The sequence below is a fragment of the Acipenser ruthenus genome, chromosome 16 (assembly GCF_902713425.1).
Source record: "Acipenser ruthenus chromosome 16, fAciRut3.2 maternal haplotype, whole genome shotgun sequence".
Classification (NCBI taxonomy): Eukaryota; Metazoa; Chordata; class Actinopteri; order Acipenseriformes; family Acipenseridae; genus Acipenser; species Acipenser ruthenus.
This window is the reverse complement of record NC_081204.1, coordinates 8,097,492-8,114,937: the sequence shown is the minus strand read 5'-3', so window position 1 is coordinate 8,114,937 and position 17,446 is coordinate 8,097,492. Positions and strand designations below refer to the sequence as shown.

Sequence of the window (17,446 nt, the reverse complement as noted above, 5' to 3'; positions counted from 1 at the left end):
TTATTTACATATCAACACACTGAACAGCTCACGTGACACTGCCAGCAATGGCAGCGCACGGAGCACATACAACACAGTGCTGAACTAATCTTCTCTGTTCAATAATAAACTAACGTTGCTGAAAGAGATTGATCATGGCGGACAAGCGGTTAGGGCAAATATGTGACGGGTGGATACATGACAGATTACTGTATTATTAATGGCAAGCATTTTGTTCATGTTTTGTGATTTACTTCTTACTTCTGAGAGGCACGCCATTAACTTTCCATTGTATTGTTGGCTCTGGCTTGCCAGCAGCTTTGCAATCTAATGTAACATCTGATCCAATCGTATATATCATACTTTCAGGCTTAGATACCCATCGAGGTGGCTCTGGAAGATGATATGTAATATTAGTACACCACTAAAACAGTACACCAGTATGCAAATGTTAATGATACAATACTAAATCCATTAACATACTTTGAAGTCCATGATGCATTCTGCTAATTTATCTCAGTAAACAAGTCACTTTAAAAAAAAAAATGACACATTTTGCTAATTAATATTTTTAACTAAAATAAGAACTGTGTTTACTGAACTGCATGACATCATTATTCATGCAGCATTAATTTGACATTAATTTATAATGCATATATCTTCTCAAATTGATGGCACATATTTGAAAGATATTAACATAGCTGAACCTCTTATTATGGATACTGATATTCAACACTCAGCAGCACAATGCAGAGGGAAAAAAAATGGCGCCTGTGTTGTCTTCTGTTGCTCAGTGTTAAAGGAAGATGATGCAGTAATAATAACATCCACTAGATAAAGCATTTCACTTTTAAATCATCCTCCTGTATGGATTTGTAAAATAACACAAAGAAATAACCCAGACTAAAAATTGCAGCGAAATAAGTGACAAAATCTCACTTTCTGGATTGATATATCCCTTGTGCATTACTTGGTGTTAATTGCATGTGAAATGTAAAGTGGCATTATTTAAATATTGTTGAACACTGCTTCATTACCTTCAACTGTAACTTGGAAGTTATGTGATACTTTCCCCAAAGCATTGGCAGCGTTGCACTGATATAAGCCATTTTCAGCTTCTGTGACTTCAGGTATTTTAAGGAGTTTTCCCTGGTTTGGAAACACAGCTCTTTTTGGTAGTTCTCCATCCAGTCGGGTCCATTCTATTTTAGGAGTTGGGCTAGTAATACACAAAATAATCCAAAACGGAATAAATCCTGCTATTACAATACAATTGAGGCACATTTTCAGAAAGGAAAACTGTGGTTTTAAAGTTTTAAAACTTCCCTGCAACCAAGTTGCTATTTTTAACAAATGAAGCTGCAGTTGTAATATTCATCAAAAACACTCAAATAGATTTTAAGGGGGGGAAATGTAAGAAACAAAGTCAAGTAAACACATTTTTGAGCTAGTGACTTCATCATGATGATGCCGACAAAGGCACTTGCCCAAGCATCTGTCTACTTTTACACATGTTCTATAAATTGTCATTAACAGACTAAAGTGTTGAAGAAATCTTAAAACACTGCCCCTAACGGATGTAAGAAATACCAAATACTTACAGAACTAGAGGAAGACTGTCGTGACAGAGGGTGATGGTGAATATGTTTCATGATGCATTGTTATAGTAAATAAATATACTTACAGTCCTTCTGCAATGCACTCCAACTGAAGTGTGTCTGCCTTCACAATACTTATTGCAGAATGACCACCAGAGGGCGTCAGAAGCTTGGGTTTTCTCTGCAGAATAGAGTTAGCTGTACAGGGAGGTAGTGTTCATGCAAGTTAAATCTTAATACGGAACCTTATCAGATCAGCAGCAGTGTAGAACCAGTCTTTAAATACATGATGGATTAAATGCATTTAAAAAAAATGCTTTCTAGAAAATATAACTGTAACTATAACATCAATTAACATTTACAAATTGCAATCAGTTAATTAAAACACAGAGAGGGTAGGACAGAAACCTTACATAGCAATACTTAAAATGTTCCTGATTGGCTAATTAATTAATTTTAAGATTAACAAAAAACAAAACAAAAAAATACAAGAGGTACGATATAAAAGTAGTATTTTATTATGTCAGGGAGTGTACGGCACATGTATGTGCCATGCAAGCCCACACTAAAACATATATATATATATATATATATATATATATATATATATATATATATATATATATATATATATATATATACTTAACACAAGAGACATGTGTAACAAATGTCATAAACATGGCCCAGCTTGATTAATCACTCACCACCAGAGGTAACAGATGATTCTCTGTCACTGAAAGATTGAACTGAAATAAAAATATGGAAATGATAATGCTTACATGCAACAAAAAGTCCAAAAAAAAACTATGTAATGATCATGAAAGCATGGTTATATGAAAACATAATAATACATGCACAAAATGAAAATAATATTTAATAAATCAGTATTGTGTTGATGAGTATAAAATGCATGTCCACCATAATAAAACGTACTTCTATTGACGATCAGGGTCATTGGTGTCTTTTGCACAATAGTTCTGATTCGTGGAAAAGCTGCAAGACAGCAATAGTCTCTCCGACTGTCCTTTTCCAGGACATTCGAGAAATACAGATCTCCATTGAGCCCCACAGAAACCCTTTCATCTTGTTCAATATGCTGCAGACCTGTTCAGGATGGAGATAGTTATTAACACAAATCTATTTCTGATAACTCCAATGTGACCTTACATTAGGAATCATCTAAACTTGGAGCAGGTGATGCAGGGGACATGTTAATGGTGTTGCCTAATCCCAGTGAAATACACAGATCAAACTGTCCATCTGAGGGCTTTATTCTACACACACAGGGTGCATCATATATATTGTAAACTATATATATAATATTCCATTGTATAGCTTTGTTAAATCCCTAGGTGACCTTTGAAAAACAGAAATGTATATTAAATGATGCCCACTATATGGGTAAATAATACTTATCCTTAAAACAAGAATTGAAACTTTGAATTGAATTGAAAGTTGCATCTGAATATTAGGTCACATAATGCAATTTAAAAGGGCTCGTTGTATGTAGCAATACATACAAGGGTTTTTTCAGGGCCAACGTTTTTTAAACGAGAATGGTGAAAGTGGTGCCAGAGAAACATGGAAGACATTTATAATAAGTATGTAAAAAAGATTGCACTGGTTATCACATTCTGTCTGTGAAATATTCCAATCACAGATGGAACCACTGCAGGCAACAGCCAGACTGCACTACACTTTAACGAGCACATGGCTTCTTTCAATGAAATGCAATACTGTAAATTTGATTCCCTGACAACCAGCTACAGGTGTTTTTTGTGTGTGTGTGTGTGTGTGTAGCTGGTATTCTCAAGTGATTAATGCCAAAAGCACTGCAAGATGTTACTATAAGTGAAAGCTTTTATAATGCAACACAGTAACAATACATACACTTTTTAATACAAACATTAAATACTATATAGATGCATTATCTGTAAAATCACCACAATATAATTCATTGTGCTGTTTTATGATAGACTTTAGTAATTTGGCATTGTTGTTTTGGAACCTAATGACACCTTTAAACACAATTTAGAAATAATAATGTGAAAGAAAATATTTACTAATTGTCATCCAGTGTATTTTTAAGGGAGGAATTCCTTTTGGGGGGTTGCACTGCAGAACAACAGCATTTCCTTCTTCAACTGTTATCGGTGGATTTTTTTCTTTAGGAAACTTTGGGATGGCTGCAGAAGAAGCAATAGTATGTTGTTTTAACTAGTGTGGTAATCATTTAAAAATCAATCCATCTATAAATACTAGGTAAATACAGAAGTCAGCAATTGCATCAATGTATTTACTTCAAACGCAGTACAAAGACACCACTAGGTGGCAGTTGCTTCATGTTGCTGAGCTGCAATAATTAATAACATGCAAAAAAAAGATAAGCAAGCTGGACCACATTATATACTATGTAGGACTATCTATAAAGACAACACTTAGAAATTAAATGTGCATTTATGTGGAATATAAGCCTCTATACATTTTTGGGAATAGCATTACCAAGGGCATATATATTACAATGCTATGACACAATGTTCCCTTGGAAACAACTACTGTATGTCTGGGATTACAGTTCAATTAACACCACTTACAAATAAATACTGTCTACTGAGTGTCATGGAATATAACATTATTTAGGGCACAGTTCAATTGCCCTAAGAAAATAAAATGACAAGTAATAAGCTGAGAACATTTGGAGCAACTTTTAATTTGATTCAATTAACAGATGATTGATCATGTACCAAAATGAAAATTGATGTGTTATGTGTATTGCATGAATTTCCATTTGTTACCCAGCTAGAATTGCAAAAACATTTTTTATAATAATACTAATAATAATTTGATATTATTAAGAGAATACAGAAGTCCTCCTCACTTACTTGGTATTATGATTTCGATCTCTTCTGAAATGGCTGTTCCCAGTTTGTTTGTGGCAGAACAGCGATAAACACCCTGGAACTCTGATATGTTTCCATTGTTTCCGATTATAAATGTTCCTGAATTTTCAACCATAGTCACCCTTGGGTCGTCTGAGGGATCGAAAGGCTGACCGTCCTTAGTCCATTTAAATCTAATTTAAAAAATAACACATTGTCGGACACCACTTGGGGCTATAGAAGCACACTGTAATAATACATGGTGGTTACAAAACTTTATAGCCCTGTGCGGTGCTGAGAAAAAAAAAACACCATCCGTGATGGAAACCCTCCTCAAGATAAATGAGTTTGCATTAATTGTTAGCCGTGCATTGTGGCTGAAACAGTGTAGTTCACATATAATGTCAGATTATACAGTGCTACCCCAATAATTCAATCTGTTATAGTGTGGTTATAACACGGTAAGGTGGTGGCTCCCATTTCCCCCATAATGCAATTTGACTCACAAATGGGTGGCAGACAGGACAAATGGGTGGCAGACAGGACAAAGCGAACATCTTTCTCTGTTAAAATGAAACGATGCGGTGGACAGAGTAAGAAAAGGTGAAACTCATATGAAATTCTTCTGAGATTTATATGGGTTTGCATCCATTATTCAGCCAGAATAATTCACCAGAATATCTAAGCTCATTACGAAGGGACCTCATTGATCATCTGTCTGCATGACCAAAGGCATCCCCCAAGAAAGGTGTCTTAAGAACTCACTCTGGGTGCGGATTCCCTTTTCCTTCACATTTAATTGGAACGTTTTCATCGAAGGGAAACGCTACTTGAGAGGTCGGTGACTGCTCTGTGATCGTTGGAAGTTGTTCAACTGGGTAAAAAAAAAAAGGATGCTCATCAAACAGACGTATAGGATGTAATTAATAAAGCATACAAATGTCAAATTAAATATTTACACTGTAAAGATTTGTTGTGCACAATACATACATATTACAAAGAATGTACAAAAAAAATTAACCAATTAGCAGCAATATGTTTTTTTTTTTGTAAAACTAACGACAAAACAACCTGCTTTTATACAAAGAGCAGATTTATATCAAGACTTGGACTTGAACACCAATGTAGACCTCTTCAATATTACCACTAAAGTGCATTATACAGTATTGTGTTGCATTCTGTATTGGTAATTTCACATTAGGATACTGGAACACTTACTGTTTGTATGACCTAAGGCTACAAATCCAGGTGAGCAGAGAGGCAAGACATGATAAAAGAAACTGGTGAACAGGATGCATTTCATTTTTAACATTTAAGAAAATTTGACTTCATTTGATAATGTGCATCAGTAACTGGAAAAATATACTGAATTGAATAAATCCTCATAAATTGTTAATGGCTAGTGAATAATAAATCCATAAATTAAAACATGACTTAACAACCAAAGCAATAATAAGAACACAACAGCACCAACACCAGTACAGTTTACAGTGATTTCTAATTAAATCTCAGTACCCTTGATGTGATGAAGTAAAACCACACCAGCTCAACAGTAAGACAGTATTAGTCTTCACGTATCATTTTTTCTCTTTGAACCTATATTCCCAATGTCCTTGTTTATGTCTGATGTGGTTTCATTCAGAGCATTACAAAAGTTGTATTATTATATTTTGCCAACCCTACGAATGTAGAGCATATCTGAAAAGAGGTTATCAAAGGTTAACTCAAGTCAAAGACCAGACTTGGTTGCACCTGCCAAACGCATGAATGAACACACCAGGTTTTGATTGAAATTGGGGAGGGTGTTGTGACGATAATTATTAATATATGATAAATATGCCTGAAATGACTTTGGTTTAGATGAAGTTATGATGGGCTATGATATTGGCATTGATAAAAATGCATTTGGGAAATTATTGAGATAAGATGCTGAAAAAGATGTACGGATTCTACCCATTTCTGTTACTATTAGATATAATATAACACAAAATGTAATTTAATAAAAAGCTAGACAGTAACATGGTAAGACAAAAACAAGTATTTTGTTAACATACTGTACATCCCCCACCACAGCCATTAAATACTAATGTATCTACTGTATGTACATTTAATACTCATATAGACTGACAGACATCTCCTTATATCCATGGCCTTTGATACACTCCATAACTGGTAAAGAATATAGTTCTATATACAAAAAAAACCAAACTACTACATAGTGTTTACATATGAGTACCTCAACTATACCCCTGTCACAGAAATATGTATCACCAGGGGGCATAGTAAAATAATGAATGAATGACCAAGTTAATTGAAACCAAAAAGGCAGTATGCAGTACATCAAATTGAACTTACCCTCAAGTGGTATGTCTAGGGCTGCTGTCCAGTTTAATAAGCATAGTATTGCGGATAAGGCAAATGAGAATGAAACACCTGCAGTCCGTAACATCTTCATCACTTTGCAGCTGAAGCAGCTTGCAAATCCCATAAAAGAAATGCTGATCCTTTGTCTTTTCCAGCTTCAGTTCATCTCAGTAAATGGAACGGCTGAGGAACTAAAAAAAACAATACGAAACGCATATTAATCTTCGCCCGCTACAAGAAAAGCAAATTGAAGAAATCTCAAGTGGTTGTAAGCATTCATGTTATATATTTGGAATATTGTTTTCCTTACAGAAAGTGTGTGTGTGTGTGTGTGGGGGGGGGGGGGGGGTAAATATGTTACCATGGTTTTAGACATTTAAACAGAATATAGAAATGCCTGCAAATTGTAGCACCTCATTAGACCTGTGCTTCCATATTCAGGACTTCATAAATTACCAATGTGTCACCAGTAACAGTCTTAAAAACAATGGGTATATGGGTCATTATAGAGAGCAGACTTTCCTGAAGCAATTAGAGGACTGTAACCATTGATTCAGGGTCATTTGTTCCATCAGAACAATAAAAACAGCTTGAGACCAGTTACATCTTGGTTGCCCTTGGTGGTCAAACACCCATTCTGACAGTGTTATGACTGATGTTTCAAATTTTGTTTAATCCAAATACATATTCACATACTTTTTTATCATATTAAGTTGACCCTTTGCATTTCTAAAATGAAATGTGAAGCTTTTAAACTGCTAACTCTAAAACAACAACAACCAAAGCTGGTCATCTGTCCTTCAATCATTTGTATTAAATGTGGTATGCAAAAACAATGACAAGGCTTCTATTGTACCAGTACACGATTGATGTGTTTGAGACTAAAGTTTAAATTTATCATGGTTGGTCTTTAAGACATAACATCAATCCTAAAGATGCCTGCTGATATCCATTACTGGTATTATACAGAATAATGCACATTCAGAAGGCAAGTAGAATTTGGGATATTTCACAATTATTCAGAATAATAACGGAATACTCGTTTATGTAAACAGTTGATTCTAAATCCCTTCTCACGTGTGCATGACTCCGTGAACTATTAAATAATTCCTTTAAAGATGGCACCAAGCAATGAATCAAGTTATGGTCTGATGAAATGACAGCCTCCTACATTTTGAACAAATTTCTTTGTGTAGTGACTACAATTCTACAAATCCCAGATTTTTTTCTTAACGATGTTTCAGAAGTAAACAAGCCTCAGCTGGTTTGTATGTACACAAGAACGAGTTTATGAATTGCTAGTAAGCCAACCACTGAGCTGGCAAAGTTTGTGCAAAATCTTTTTTGAGAGGACAACATGTTTGAAGAAGCTTGACTAAATTCACATCCTGCCTCTGTCAGTTAGGTTAGGTTCGTCTTTAAATAATCTGTATCATAGATATAAATAAATAAGTAAATGACCAAGATTTTGACGATATTGGCCTGCAGTGTTTTGGTTGGATTCTACTGTAAGTGCAAGTACAGAATTTGACACACAATTTCTCAAAGCTGTTAATGTAAATATGAGGTATTTAATTGAGTGAGGGTTTCAGTTTTTCATTTAGCCATAATACAGTAGGTTATGTCGAAGCCTAACCACCTAAATAAAAGGTCAAGTAAACCAAACCTATAAAGTACCATGCACCTTACGCTGTGCAGTAATTTTAAACGCAAGCCTTTAATAGGATTAGCAGGTTCTGACCTGTAATAGAAGATACAAGACGAAGAAAAAAGACACAAGTACTTAATGAACAAAGCCTTGGACAGTATATGTACAAATGATTTTTGTTACTAGACATGATTGGTAGATTATTACCTTAACATACCATAAAACACTGTACTGCCTTCATACTGTACACACCTGCAATGCCCCTGTTAAATACACTGAAGTAAGAAAGTGAAAACACAAGAATGGGCTGCCTTCTGGAGTGTATTTGTATACTGACCTCCAGGTTGTTGTGGTTATAGATCTGATACACTATAAAGACATGAAGAGCATTGCATTAAATAATAATGAACGCCTGTAGAATCTGTTGTCAGCTTACATCCAGTACAAGTTTATTAAACTAGAATCAGAGTCCACCAGTCATAACAATGCAAGAACATTCCCAGATAACATCAAGAGATGTTAAATAAAAACCTCTGTTAATTGTCATTCGTTTTCATATCTCCTTTTTTACACGAAGGCAGCTGAACAGCTCAATTATAGACCCATGAATACTGCATGAGTCTGTACTTGGTGCTTCGGTTATAGAAGCATTAACTCCAATTTAGCATTTGGGGTGAGGATGGATGAACTGTTCTAAAAAAAGAAATCAAGTAAGCCATATTATGATTTTCTATGTGTTTTTCAAAATGTCTTACATACACACATACATACATAAATACATTCACTCAAAATGTTCCCCTAATTATCTATACACAATGTAAACAGCTGAAATAAAATAATGTTACAGACACATGTATACTAAATAAAACAAAGATACCAGTTGACAAAACAATGAAGCGCAGCGGGTTTGTCTATAAAAATCTTGAAAGAAAGCTTTGCGTCCAATGATACATACGTTGATAGGTTTGCATGTTACATAAAGTCTACAGTCTTGTACTTGTAGAATCAGAGGGGTTCATTTTAATTTCTTTAAGAGTACAGTGTGTATGTACAACACATTTGTTTAAAACCTGTTCAACCTAGCTAAAGCGTTATTAAAATCTTCAGCCAGTGTAAATACATGAACATAGTTTGTATTGTGGTTTAACAGAAGACCTATGGCTGTGTCACTCAACAGACACATGTATGGAGTTGTATTGGGTACAACTTGGTTCTGCCTAACCAGGAAAAAAAATATGATGCTAATTCTGGGGTTGGTGGCCAAGAATATAAATGCATCTACCAAGCTTAAATAATGTAAAGAATGAAAGTCATTTCAAGAAAACTGTAAAGATGGAAGAAACTTAAATTCAGTGGCATTGAAAATTCTTTGAGTCAAAAAGTTTGTGATTGAACATTTTCTTTTAGTATTTCTAAATGCAACACTATTGAGTGTTTACTAGGTACGGATAACTTGTATAGACCTGTTACCAGCTCTTGTCATTCTGCCGCTACTGTATGTAAATCCACAGAACATACCCCCTAGGTATTTTAATGTTCTTGTGACATGGACAGGAACGATACCTCTAGTCTTCTGTGTCACCATGAACAAGATGATTTGATACAACGTGTTTGCCAACTTGTGCATTGCACCTAAACATGTAATATTATAGAGATCAGGGTAGATATATAAACCTGGCGAGGCATGCCAAAGGTTATGTATTTAGAAAATTGCGTTTTTAAGCAGGCTTTCTGTGCACTGAAATTGGATCGACTGAGAATTTTGCGCTATAGGTGAACTTGGTTTATTTGACAGTTGACAAATCAGTAGAGAGATCAGGGTTCAACTGGAAGGGCAAATGACACTATACATCTAAGCATTGTTGTCCTTCTTGATGTCTTATTAGTCAGCCTTTACAATGTATTCAGAATTTCAGTTAAATAAGTTCTCTGACAGCGTACTTAAAAAACCTTCCAAACCTGAGGTACAAGCTTCTATAGTGGAGAACTAAAACATGCTTAGTATTTACTGTAAAAAGCCGATACTTGTGCAGATTGACTTTAAATTTGATTCACAGCTGATGCTGTGACGTACCAGTGAGCATCTACCGTCTGATAGAAGCCCCACTACAGCTGCAAGCCGATTGGCTGAGGTACTGAATGGTTTTCTAATTTTCAATCTGCGCACCTGTCATCGCTGTGACTAATTTATGACTCACCGATGAAAGTCATATGCAGAGTCAACAGAACAAGAGCAAAGATTAGGTTCAGAGGTCAGGGAAAGAGATTCAGCAGTTTCGCTGAATAGTTGCCATGGTGATTCGGAATTCTGGTTTGCTCAGTGACAAGTTGATAAAGAACACATGGAACAACACATACTTTGACCTGTAGGCCGAATTGATTTATTTCAAATGAGTAAAAATACTAGTTATGGACACAAGTCTCCTCAGCAGCTAGAAGAGAGTGTGTATATTTGACTTCTGGTGAAATATTCTATTGATGTTTAATTTGATTTTCTGGGGGTTTCAAAGCCAGTCTATAGCTTCTGTTACGTTATAGACGTCTCTTGGAATAATTCCTTCAAGGTTGAAAGGTTTCAGGGAAAGGGACTATTTTTACACTGGAAAGCAATAATCTTAGACCAACTTGAGACACAGGAGGCTAACTGATGTTATGGGTTTAATCAAATGTAGGCACCAGTGGGTTGTGATGGATGATATGGCAAAGCTAAATATATTTGGCACACGTTAAGAGTCTGTGGTTTGGTTTAAACATTTTGTCTGTCTGATGTCTTTTGTTTTGATTGATTGATTGATTGATTACTATAATATTATACAATAATAATAATCACTACCTCGTACCAACTTTCAAAATAAAACTTGACACCACTGATTTTCAATAGGAAATAACATCTCTTTCATAACTTTATATCTGATTACATTTACAATGGCAACATTTTATTGATAGTAGTGTGGCTTTTTTTTGTGTGGCAATGCGTGCAATATCTGAACTGTAGACAAAATCCCACTGGAACGCTTTCATCTTATACAGATTTAATAAAATCTAGACTACACTTCTTTACTTAGGAATAACCATATATTCCCTAAGAAAAAGCAATTCCGCTGGAGCTTGCAGAATGCTGTGGCAGTGAATGCCATGGACAATCATGTTTGTTTTTTTAATCAATTATAAATTATGTACTGTACACCTGCATTTTCTACCCAGGCAAATTCCTTTTCATAATTACACAGATTTAAATTTCAAGTGGAAACCTTGTTATATTTTTTAATTAATACAACTATAACTGCTACGACCAATACGACTACTGCTAATAATAATGGTGTGAAATGCATATGTAACACGGATATATATCTATAGACACACATACAGTTAAATAAATACAGAGCTCACAAATAATTGTGTTATTATACTCTATAGCAAAATGCTTCTGTTGTAATTAGTTACAAGACAGTACCTCTGTACACATATATTTCAAAACTTACTTATATGAAAGTAAATTGATTTCTGTTAAGAGATCATCCTCCATATGGTCGTTACCCTGTATCTTTTAAGCAGTACTGTCCATAATTGGTAAAACACTCAAATAAAATGCAATGCTGGTACACTTGACTTAATATAATATGTATTAGTAAAGACACAAATAGTATAACAGCCATCTACTGTTTAGCACCACACAACCAGTCAGCAGCAATGGGATTCACTGTGGACATATGTTACCAAAGCCATTGGCTTTGCACAAAAAGCTCATTAAGCTTCTGACAATCATCTGAACAAAGCTGAATCCAAAGTCTATTCAGAGTCTCTGTGTACAATTGTGAGAAAAGAGCCAGAACCAGGCTGGAATGTTTGAAGTTGTGCTTACTTATGTTTGAAAGTGTTAAGTCTGATGCCCAGTCAAAAAAAAAAAAAAAAAAAAAAAAGACTTCATAAAAAATGTTTATAAAAGAAGCAATAAAACCTTTTCTCTGAAACACTTCTGTTGCTATTGTCCTAACATCATGTACAGTATGTATATCATAACATTAATTCATTAATAATTTAGTCTCAAATCACTAAAAATCCTCTCAACACCAATAGGAAATCTTTAATTCCTTATGTTTTTCACAGATGTGCACATTTTCACAACGCATTATACTGAGACAGAAGGTTAAAGCACCGTTAGTCTGAATTTAACCCATTTAATATTGCATCAGATTATGCCAAGTCGTCCTCATTTTAACATATGGAATACAAAAAAAACACACTATTGTATTTAGTAATTAGTTCAGAACTAAAATGCCAATCGTAGTGCCTTCCGCAGTATTTAATTGTATTCACTTCTTCCACAGTTGTACGTTAGTCACAACAGAATTAGTACAGCAGATGAAAAGTGAAAAGGACCATTTTATTTCAGTTTGGTCTGTAATGGTTTACATCATGCTACTGATCTACAGTGTTATGAATGGAACTATGCATTTAATAATTGCATTTGTCAATCTGAAACTATACAGTAGTGCATCTTTTTATCACTTTAACTGTTATTCTATATTAAAAGAATATATAACATATTCAAATTTCACACAAAGTTCATGTTGCCCGATTGCATTATACTTTGCACTAAAAGCCAATATTTCAACACCATGCTCTGCGGTTTGATTAAATTACATTTTAAGGGCAGTTCAATAGGGAATATCTTTCTTCAGTCCCTTAATGTGCTGCATGTTTCGCTAGCTTATGCACCGTATGAACATAACTAATGTGCCACATGGACAGCTATGAATCAGTTAAATTATGCTGTCAGAAAAAAAGAAAGCTTTCATAAAACTGAATTTGATAAATAATTTGATTTCACTATTTAAAAATGCATCCTTCAGTGTCACAAAATGCTTTGCACCACAGATGAAATGTGCCTTGAATATTCTCTCTGAATATACATGTCTACATTTCAGCATTTTATTTTTTCCTTGTGAAAGGAAATGCATCATGCAAAACATGTTGGGTGATTAAACTGTACTCTGGGTTTTAGTAACTCAAGGCCATTTAAAATAATATCCTAGTTTATCATTAGCTCCAGAGTCAACTTATGAAGCTGTGCAATGATGCTTGCTGCAACCCTAAAGCCTTGTACATGGAAGAGAAAATTTGCATTTGGATACGTGAGATGTTCGATAAAAACTATTTTATATATGTGGATGTAAAACTAAAAGTCATGTATTGGATAAAAGCTATGTCATTAGTAACCTACATAATACATATTTTTGTTCTGGGTCACCTCACACAAATGAAAGCATGCATTAGAGACTAAATATAAATATAGTATTGCTCTTAAATAATGATGTGTAATCCTATTAATTGGCAGCTAGCAGCAGGAAATCCTATTGCTGGCAAGTAGTAATAATAACACTATCATCATGATCTACAGTACATCCACATTACAGAACATATCATATAATGCATACATTATAATGCCTCCTCTCGTTTGTAAACATTCTTATGTTCTTATGTTCTTATTAGTTTCAAGAAAATTGGTTAAGCGTATTTAAAGCTGATTCTCTTTCGATACACTAAACAGACCTCATGGTGTTTGCTGGCTTGTCACTATTTCCACATATGTTTAGAAAAAGAAATTGCAAACTATAGCACACACTGTCAAGTATGAGTGGAGCACCACAAATATAAGTGTACTTGCCATTGGTTTGGAAGGTTTTCCAGCTTCTTTAATTAACTCCAATGGTTATCTAAACGTTGCACAAGTCTAACCAGTGGTGTAAATGATTTCTGGAGTCTGCATTAGAGGGTACAGAGGCAAGCTGCCAATGTGAGCCTCAGTATGTAAAAAAACATGAATGCACAAGACAACCCATAATTGTGCCTCACAGTTTCAATGTCATGGCATCTCACCTTTTTTACACAGAAACATGCATACATCATGCTGCCACAACATTGTACTAGCTCAACCCCTGTATATTCACGTTGTTTGCATACTGTTGTCAATGTGAACCAAAATGCAGGCTTTAAAGACTGGGTGGATTCAATCAGGAAATATGGTCTGTATTCAAGCATGTGTTTTAAAAGGTCTTTTCAAACGTCAGAACACATGTTTTGAACCTTTGCTTGTGTGTACAGTAGGTGTGCTTGGAATGTTTTAATTCAATAGAGCAGGAAAATGACCCAGGTCATAAAGCCTATGTATATTTATTTTCTTTCAGCATAGTTGTCAAGGTAATTTAAACAAGTCCAAAGCAAACCATAGAAGAGAAATACTCTTAATCAGCAACACTAGAATATACTTCTTCAATATAATGCAGTAATATGGTAAAGATATTTTCAATAACAAGAATGACTTTCATGGAACTGAAAAGTTCTGGTAAGATTCACCAGGCCAGGTTGAAAAGATAAAAAAAGCATATACACTTAAAATATGTGCTTCAAACCCATTTGTTTTCCCATGAAATAACATTGATCTCATTCCAGTGGGAGCTGATGGGGCCTTTTATAGAGCTTTATCTAGAGGACTGTACAACCCTCAGTCAACTGATCCCATCAATAATATCAAGACAGGAAATATTGCACCTTGAAAATTCAGGCTGATAAAAGGATTAACTGTGTCCCTTGAGAAAATCGTGTTTGAATGGGTTGAGGTGGGAGCACAGTAACATGTCAGTCTGCAAGATTACATAACCTCTACCTGACAACCCACAGGGTACTATAGCTTCCCACAGACAGCTGAGCACAAACTGTCAGGAACATGTTATCTCTGGTTTAGCTGAAGAAGATGAATCTGCCAAACAATCTAATTCCCCGCAAACTGATCAAATATGCCCTACCCCACCTCTTTTTCTTAAGGTGTATTGATATTTCTTGGCAGATTGAGCCAACTGCATTAACACAAAATGGCTGATTTCTCTTTACAAGAAATCTTAAAACCTTTACAATCACAGCATTCGTTGCATAGTTAAAAACTGTTAGCTAAATATAATAATACACAATTGTAATAAAATAAAAAACAGTATCTTTTTAGGATTTTTTCAATTAAGTTTAAATTGGAAAAAAGTGGTTGTTCCACAGAAGATCTTGTTCCACGCCAGGTTGTACATTTCTACAGAGGGGTGCAGTGGCCATGTATACTGTTAACAAACCCATGCACTAATACACTGACATGATAAATTGTATTCCATTGGTAATAACAAGCTTGCCTTACTAAAAGACATGTTTTCAAAAGCTTTCATAACAACAGATAATGCAACCTAAGCAACTGCAATCCAAGCACAACAAACACAAGGAGAAAAGAGTTACATTTTTTATCCTACCCCCAATGTCAGCAAAACAATACGACCATGTTTTCACAAAATCTGTAAAGTTTTGACATTTAGTAATATAAACATGTATTCCTATAGGTATTTCTAGTAAACCATCTGTCCAGGAAATGTGTAATTTATGAGTGAACAATATTGTATTCATATAATTTATATCTGAATTACAAATACACTCACTGCTACAAAATAATTATGTCTGTTTTTGTATGGAAATGACATAAACAATTCAAATCAACCTAAAACAGTCAACAAAACAAAAATAAAGTACAAAATAAAATAAAAAATTAAACGTAGGGATATTAAACTGGTACAATATTGAGTGGCATTTTAGAACTGATTATATCGGACTAACATGGGAATTGCTGTCCCTAACTTTAGTTTTGAAGGTGTAATTTATGCCCTGCCTGACTTTAGGGGCATTGCAGTGAGTGGAAAAAAAAAGCTACATCAAATTGAATCCATACATCATCCTTAGCCCAGCGTAATAGAGTAATAAAATATCAACATATCTACTGCAGTCTACTCTAAGCTGAGTGAGTGAGCGAGCATGTGCATTTTGCTCAGTGATGAAAAGGGAGTACCCTGCATATGCAAGATTCTTTAAAGCACTAGTTGTCCAAAACACTGTGCAATGTCATCTGCTGAATCTCCCCAACTGGTGTCTGCAAAATTGCAGTATACTGTACAGTTGCTGCTTTATTTGTTAATCAGATGTTGTAACATGTAACTACTGTACATGTACCAATGTAAGATATATTTGAAATGTAAGCTAAACAAGGCACACCAATTGATTAACATAGTGCCACACAGGTACAGGGATTGAACAAAAATATAGATTTTTTTTTAAATGACATGTAACATCTTGCTGTCAGCACTCAGTGCTGCCTTGGTTGCTCATAGTGAACCATCCTTTTGACAGTGTGGCTGGTGTTTTTAAAAAAAAAATCCAACCATATTCCTTTCTTTATAGTATTCACTTATACAACGCATACTACATAAGGAGAACTTTTACCAAGCTTTTGAGAGACAAAAAAGTAAATACATTACCAGTGAGGAGTTTGCCTCACCGTGGAAACAGTTTTCTTTCGCTTTCTGTGCTAAAGGCAGCCAGCTGCTTTACCTTCCCATAGCTATGAATAGGTATGGAATAGGTGCAGGCAAATGCCTATGATGTCTTCTAATTGGTGTACAATGCCAAAGTATCTTCTTGCTGTATGCTACTGATTACGCAAATCTTTAGTCATAGTATGTTTTTTTTTTTACCAGGGTGGAGTATGAATACATGGATTGCACAAGTCAAAACTTGTGAAGCACAAGATTTGGCCATAAAAAATAATCGTACTTCAGTGTGGGTCTTGTGTATTCACTTGGTGTGAATATCAGGGTTATGTTTAAAAATACAATGCTGTGATACGGACAACACGGGATACAGCAAAGGTAATGTGATGTGTTTCTTGTAAACACTGCAGGCGGTTCTGAAATACTTTAATTAGGGTTCAAATCAGAGGCTGAGCACTTCACAATCTTCTGCAACGTCCCGTCAACTTCTTAAGAACTACTGCTGAAAGCAAATCAATCTAGTAGCTACAGTAAATTTAAGCATGATGATTTCAATATCTCGAGAGTGAAAGCTAACCATACAACAATGACAGCATGTTGAAAAATTAGATCCTTTCCTGTAAA

The 17,446-nt window shown here is 34.9% G+C and overlaps 1 protein-coding gene across 18 annotated transcripts in view; it reads right to left on the bottom strand.

Annotated features, from left to right (window-relative positions):
- The window catches only part of chl1b (cell adhesion molecule L1-like b), a 66,314-nt gene that overhangs the window by 24,055 nt on the left and 24,813 nt on the right, over positions 1 to 17,446 (bottom strand). For 13 of the 18 annotated variants that reach the window (XM_058988668.1, XM_058988674.1, XM_058988679.1 and 10 more), the window contains exons 2-11: positions 6,812 to 7,011; positions 5,675 to 5,692; positions 5,222 to 5,330; positions 4,460 to 4,650; positions 3,641 to 3,763; positions 2,511 to 2,681; positions 2,282 to 2,323; positions 1,664 to 1,775; positions 1,017 to 1,198; positions 241 to 372 (exon numbers count right to left, since the gene is read on the bottom strand). In XM_058988668.1, coding sequence (XP_058844651.1) covers positions 241 to 372; positions 1,017 to 1,198; positions 1,664 to 1,775; positions 2,282 to 2,323; positions 2,511 to 2,681; positions 3,641 to 3,763; positions 4,460 to 4,650; positions 5,222 to 5,330; positions 5,675 to 5,692; positions 6,812 to 6,944 — 1,213 coding nt within the window. In that variant the 5' untranslated portion in view covers positions 6,945 to 7,011. Of the gene's footprint in view, positions 1 to 240; positions 373 to 1,016; positions 1,199 to 1,663; positions 1,776 to 2,281; positions 2,324 to 2,510; positions 2,682 to 3,640; positions 3,764 to 4,459; positions 4,651 to 5,221; positions 5,331 to 5,674; positions 5,693 to 6,811; positions 7,012 to 16,810; positions 16,940 to 17,446 lie in introns of those variants that run through there. The other 5 variants (XM_058988673.1, XM_034023348.3, XM_058988670.1 and 2 more) reach the window with 4 other exon arrangements.